The sequence below is a fragment of the Pocillopora damicornis genome, chromosome 1, assembly GCF_964200805.1.
Source record: "Pocillopora damicornis chromosome 1, jaPocDami1.2, whole genome shotgun sequence".
In the NCBI taxonomy this organism is placed as follows: domain Eukaryota; kingdom Metazoa; phylum Cnidaria; class Anthozoa; order Scleractinia; family Pocilloporidae; genus Pocillopora; species Pocillopora damicornis.
The window spans coordinates 16,973,950-16,981,044 of NC_142670.1; the positions used below are offsets into that span (position 1 = coordinate 16,973,950).

The 7,095-nt window shown below is 39.2% G+C and overlaps 1 protein-coding gene across 1 annotated transcript in view; it reads right to left on the minus strand.

The window, feature by feature from the left end:
• Positions 1 to 2,051, minus strand: part of LOC149052387 (uncharacterized) — a 15,996-nt gene extending 13,945 nt beyond the window's left edge. Inside the window, exon 1 of the mRNA XM_089180862.1 lies at positions 1,999 to 2,051. Within this exon, the coding sequence (XP_089036988.1) occupies positions 1,999 to 2,051 (53 nt within the window). The remainder of the gene's footprint in view (positions 1 to 1,998) is intronic.
• Between the last annotated feature and the right edge of the window lie 5,044 nt (positions 2,052 to 7,095).

Genomic DNA, 7,095 nt, shown 5'->3' on the forward strand with positions numbered 1-7,095 from the left:
TAAAAGGGCGCTGTTAACTACATTGTACGAATTAAAGATGGTCAGAATGCACAATTGTTAGTGCGCTCGACTCCGGATTGGGTGGTCCGGGTTCGAGCCCTGGCCGAGGTCATTGTGTTGTGTTCTTAGGCAAGACACTTTACTCTCACAGTGCTTCTCTTCACCCAGGTGTACAAATGGGTACCAGTTAATGTGCTGGGGATAACCCTGCGATGAACTAGCATCTCATCCAGGGGAGAGTATCAATACTCCTAGCCGCTTCATGCTAAGAAAACAGGAGTTAAGCACCGGCCCCATGGGCCACTTGGGCCCGTATAAAGGCTTTACTTTTTACTAAGATGCACAATAAATGCCTGTAAATAAACTTAGAGTATCAAAGAACTGGTGCTAAACTTTTCGATTTTTCATATCTGAGTCTACGAAAAGACAACGTGCTATTTTGTAGAACAAAAACAAAATGACTTTGAGGGTTTTTTTTATTTAAAGCACTGAAAACAGCTTAACATTTTAAAATTCCTCTCTACTCCGCGATCCCTCACTCTCCTCCAATCACCCATTGTTGTAATACCTAAGGCTCTACGATACATACTGACATGTAATGTATAGACCACATAATAAGCCAGGCAACACTGATTTGTTGTAGGGTGGGGGGTAGGGTAAGTAAAGATACCAAAAGAAGATTGAAAGGGAAAAATATTGAACTAATATTACAGAATGTCTGGAACAGACAGACCTTGACATAGGAGTCTAAGGAAAATTTTCTTCAAATTTTTTTAAGTTACGGCTGGTTAACACGCGGCCCAGTGTAGGTTTCAATACGAGAAATTTAGGTTTTTTTAACATGCGCAGAGTTGGACTTTTGTGGATTTTTTTCTTCAGTGAACGTCATTGTTTACGAACTTTTTTTTCATGTACTCTCAACATCCCAAGTGGCTTATATACGACTTAAGAAAGTGCGGTTTATTGCGTAGTTTTTCGCCTCCTTGAGCAAAGAGAGACGCACCATTGGCGCTTGAAATCGTTGCAGAAGAGTTAAAATCATTTCTTTGTGCAATATTATCGCTCTCTTTTCGTTCATACTACGGGTACGTTTCGGTAGTCGGGTATGATTAAGACTTCGCAAATCATTGAAGGTTGGGCAAACCACGATTCTTTGTCCCGCTCAAGACCATATATTCCATATTTTCAAAACCTTTTTGTGCCTTTTCGTTGCTGGATTTGCTTTGGATTGCAACCAAGGGCTTTGTTTCCATTTTCCACGTTTCACGATAAGAAATTGTCAAGATTGAATGTTCGAAAAATTACGGAACTTAAACGCGAATGCAGACAAAGTTGAATTGAGGTATAAAGCTGTTGGACGCGAAAATGTTGCAAGGGAGTCCATATTTAACAGAAAACACTACGCCTTGATATAAACTTTTTTTGAACGAAAATGATTTTTGTTCTTAATAACTCAAGTATAGTTTATAATTTTCATTTACCACTAATATATGTTTTTCTTTTTATTTTTGTCTTTTAAGGTTTGTTTAATTAATAAACTATAGTTTATTGAAAAAAAAATCGCCGATGCAAAGTCGTTCACATCGGGATTCAGAGGAGGTTTTTGTTAAAAAAATGATTTTGTTTGGGGCTACTTTCATATTCTATTCTATATCATATTTTACACTTTTCTTTATTTAAAACTTTCTTTACAGTTATAACCTCAAGATCTCTCTTAAAAAAAGTAATTTATATGGTTCACTGTTGTACACATTCGTCATACACTAAATATTCCTGCCACCCCTCAGAAGCTTTAGAGACATTTACATCCAAAAGGCTTAGAAAAAGGACACAATGGCAACAACCTTAATTTTAGCGTTCGATAACAATGGAAATCAGAACTGAGAAAAACTTTTTTCCTATTGCAGGTAATTTAGTGTTAACAGCAGTGTTGTTAACACTAAATTACCTGCTATACTCTCCCACCGACGCAGCACCACAGTTTCTTTAGAAACTTACCCCTTTATTCCTTTTTTTCCTATTGCTTGGTTTTGCTTCCTATCACAAATCATTATCGGGATCTTCACGGGATTTCAGGGAATAAGGTAAACGCGCTCACTTTGCACGTTATAACACGCTCGCCCGCTAATGACATGACATGCTCATATGCAGATGAATGAATTTTTGTAAATTCTTAAGCAAGAGGTTTCCGGCTCTATGTATCCTTATCGACGCGGTCACTGTTTGTCTATCTATGTAAATCGGCATTTTTTTTACAAAAAATAACTAAATAAATAACCGCCAGTTAGCGTATTATTTATTGTACGCCCATCCAGGCATCTTACGAGCTCTTAGTCTTTAGCACTGCGATACATACCTTGCGCAACGCAACTGTAACGCTAGGATAATTAAACTTAACGTTATCGAAGGTACTAAAGAGTCTTTTTTAGTTCGGAAACTGAGCAAACTTTACGTTTCAAACTCCTCTGGACCCTGTGCGTGCATTCACTTGCTTTTGGTTTCCATAGTTATGTCATTTACACTGCGACATGTTTACACTCGCAAAAGAAACAAGCAAACGCTTCGTAGCCGTTCATCATTAAGTTTCAAAATGCATTCACAGTCATGAATTCTCATACTTTCTAACCGGTGGAAAAGATTTAGAATCCCTGGCAGAAGATTATTCTTGGCGCCAGACAAGTAGAGGAGGAAGATGATCAACTGGACGACTACGGTTCTGACAGCAGTGATGAAACTAATCAGGAAATTGACTCCGATGATGATTTTGACTTCTCAAATTGTGATACATCTGAGCGATCGAAAGTGCAGGCATTTGCGGCCAAAACATGTGGATGTGCACTTGGAGATAACGAAGATCCATGCACCTCTACTATCAAAATTGTAGACATCTTGGATTGCCGAAACAACCTTCCGGAACTTTCATTGATCATTGATCACTTTACGTGTACCTCCGCCAATGTTATTTACTGTATAACTTGCACTTATTGCAATAAGTTATACATCGGCGAGACAGGAAGACGACTGGGTGACCGATTCCGAGAACACCTTCGCGATGTGGAAATAAATGACAAGGACGCATCCAAGCCAGTCGCTAGACACTTTAATCTTCCTTATCATTCTAAACAGCATATGGCAGTTTGCGGCCTTTCCTTACATCTAGGCAGTTCGGAAAGCCGTAAAACACTAGAACAAAAATTTATATTTCAAATCGGCACCCTTAATCCCCACGGAATCAACGAGCGCTTTTCATTCAACTAATTTATTCCTGTTTTTTCGTCATCATATTCCCACCAATGGCGTAGCTCCACTTTCTACATATATATCCATACACAATCCACAATTCCTCTAATCGCTCTGACGAAGGGCTAACGCTCGAAACGTCAGCTTTTTTACTCTTTACGGTGGCTAATTTACGTTTTCAACCCAGTTGTTAACACTAAATTACCTTCCGGAACTTTCCTCGACTGAGCTCGATCTAGCAATTTTGGGAATGATTCACTGTGCCATAAACTGTGACCAGGTTAGAGACTCAAGAAGAGCAGAGAAAACGAGGCAGCGAACCAGGATGCCTTTCTATTTTCAAAGCCACCGAATCTGCCTGAAAACTTTTCTTTTCACGCATCGTCTCCACAAGACCAGATTCAACAGTCTCGTTAAACATTATCGGGTTAGTGGAATATCGCTTCGTACTAACGGAAACAAGTCTTGACGTCTACCTAGCTCCGCTTTCAGTACTGAAACTATTAAACGAGTGGTAAAGTTTACCATGAACGTCACCGAAGATCCGACTTGACAAGCTTTTTTACGTCCAGGACGAACTTCTGGCTTCAAAAGAATTGATGTAAAACTGCTGCCAACCTTCATGACAAATCTCGCCTTTGGAAAAGCTACCAAGGTACGTAGAAACTAGCAAAGCGAGCGTTCAGTGCCCCATTAGTACGAGTACACCGTCTACCGCTGATGCATCAGTACAAAACGACTAATACGACGTGACTACCGAGCTCCGACAGCAGATATTGAACCCGTCAGAGGTAGTTAAGCAGTTGACAGCACTGAAGTATCTCCACCAGCATGAGCCGGAGACTGCTTCTTTGCCGTTATTTGATGATGATTCGGACCTCCCAACATTGGATTCCGAAGCAGACGCATCTCTGATGAGTTTCAAGAGCAGCCCCCCTGTCCAGACTTACCAGGAAACGGCCACATCCAGTAAAGAACCCACCGAATCTCAGCGTCCCGTCCTGCGTACACTCCGTGAAATTCACCAAGAAAGCCTGTCGCCCGTGTTTCCTGCCCAAACGGCTCCAACAAGATCACTTCTGCAGCCTGTTGACCAGAACGTCACTGATTAAGGGGAACTGATTTGTCTACTGCCGCCCTTGCTTCTGTTGATGTTCTCTTCACGGACGACGAGATGGCGAGGTGCAAAACGTCAGTTACAACAGGTTTCCACCAGTTGGACAATGGAAAATTAGGCCGTTTGTGTCCGTTTTACAAAGAAGGGTTGACTCGCCATTTTTTAGTGAGCAATGGAATCACATAGCCGCTCGCATTAATAAAAAATGTAGAGGAAAGAGGAGGACTCTTATTCGCAGACTTAAGAAAACTAGTTTGTTTCGAAAACACAAAGATGGCACGATTAGTCTATCATTTCCTACAAAAGATTATGGGTCAATTAAATGAACAGAATTATTCATTGTTCAACAAAACTTCGTTCTAAGTTATTTTAAATTTTACTAATCTAGAAAGTATATTAGATATTTAATTATTTTGTTTACTCCTTCAGATAGAAAAAAAATGGCGTTCTCGTGGTAGGCAGAACTCGAACCCCTCACCGCCGATTTAGAGAGCGCAAGCACTACCACTGCACCCCACAGAATGATCGCTAACAAATTTCTGGGTGCCGTTGGTTTAGTTCAAATGTGCTTTATCGAGCGCGACTGTAATTTAAAACGTTTCGTGTTCTATTTTAGACATATTCTCCTTTGAAATACCAATTTTCAAGAAATAAAGTTTCTTTCCTGGATCTTATGTTGCCTGTATCCCTATATCCACTTTATCAGAAATATAACCAGCAGTAGTTTAATTCAATTACGGTTATAGGGGCCCGGATATCTCTATAAAAACTTCACAAATCGGTGGGACTTCGTGAGTCATCTACCACCGAGATATATCGAGGTGTTTACCAGTAGTATTTTGTTACTCCACTGAGCTTGAGGTAAGATGATTCAGAGACGCTCGAATGTGGGGTCTGGATTTAGGAAGGACTGCATAATGGATTACTAACCCCTCCTGGCCTCTAAAACATTTTCTTCATATTAACGAGGTTTGTAGATTTATGGCATACCGTACTATTGTTTCATAACTGCTTAAAGAGAAATTAAGGGTGAATGAAACACTTAAATTCCCGTTATTAGTTGTTACACTTCAAGTGTTTTGACTGGCTCATTCAAACTGGGCTCGAACTTTTTGACTTGGCTCCAGGTGTCACTGGGCTGATTTTTTTTTTTGGTCAACTCTGCATGCAAAGAGGAATAATCACAAGAAAACTGAAACAAAGACATGAACGCTGAAATGCATAGATCATTGTTGACTTGATAACGAGACTAGTTAAGGAGAAGGAGAAGGGTCTAAGGGGGAAATTCCATCTTCCAATGTTTCCTTCAACACATTTCCTCACAATTTTTTCTTTAACGATCTATTTCGCAAACGAAATTTCCTAAACCGATACATGTTTCAAATGAAAATGTGTTAATGCAGCTTTATCAGGAGATAACCCAAATATGCGTTATCACCCACGCATTCAAACGTCTGCTTTGGAAGCTGGATTCCATGCATTCCTCTTACACCAATATTAAAAAAGACTCCAAACTTACAGCCAGTACAGCTGGGTATTGTTACTGAAAATGCTTGATGGTAAATTCTTCAACTGGTTTTTGTTCAACTGCCTATCAAAAATAAATGAATGTATTTTGAATTACATGGTATACAACAACAAAGTTCAGAGAATAAGAGTGCCCTAAAAAAAGTTATTACTTCTGTTCTCATGCTCTGATAGAAAGGCCTAAAATAAACCCATGATTCTTAAAAAATAACTTGCATATGGGGTTGCCATGTTTTTCCCTTTTTTTCTTTTTAAATTTTTAATCTTCTCGTCCAAAAAAGAATATTTAGAGGAAAATTGAAACCCAAACTTGAGTACTGAACCACATAGAATATTTTTGACTTGTTAATGAGCGATTTAAGGAAGAGGGAAAGGTTCAAAGGGCGAAATTCTACCCCAGAATAAATTCGTTAACAAATTTCCTTTGTTAAATGTTTCTTTGGTAATCTATTTCGCGAACAAATTTTCCTGAACTAATGCATGTTTCAAAGGACATTTCATTGTCCAAGTGTTAATGCAGCTGCAGCCATGCGGCCACTCCAGATCGGTATTGCTACTGAAAATGCCTTATGGTAAATTCTTCAGTCGGTTGCTGTTCAACAGCCTATCAAAAATAAGTCGATGTATTTTCAATCGTATGGTATACGATAACAAAGTTCAAGGAATGAGAGGCCCATATGAGAGGGCTCGAAAAAAAGTTATTACCTCTCTTCTCCGAAAAAAAAAACAAAACAAAAAGCCAGTGCAAGTAAAAGCTTTGGCATTCCTCTGTGCAAACAAGCAAACAAAAACAAACGAACAGAGAAAGGTGTGGGTACCGATTTGTTTCCGGTTCACGTGACATTTTCCAATTACGAACTGCTCACGAGAGCGTCCAATCAGTTTATTTAATCTATAAGTACTCTATTTTTAAGATAGATACCTTTTTCTTGTTGGAAAGGAAAGACTCAAGTAGTTTTTACGCTCATAATTTGTCACTTTATAATTTAAGCGCTATCTATTTGCTTGATTTATCTCTTTTCTTTTAGCCCATGCTCCTACGAAATACCCTGACTCCACAGCAAGAAAGAAAAGATTGCTATTTCTTTTTGTCTTAACTCAGTAACCGGGCTTTATAGCATCCGCAAGCAGAGGAGCTCGTTTCAGCTTCCAACAGTTGTTCATCAACAATCGTCTTTGTAGCAAAGCTTTGTTTCACAATCCATAAATAT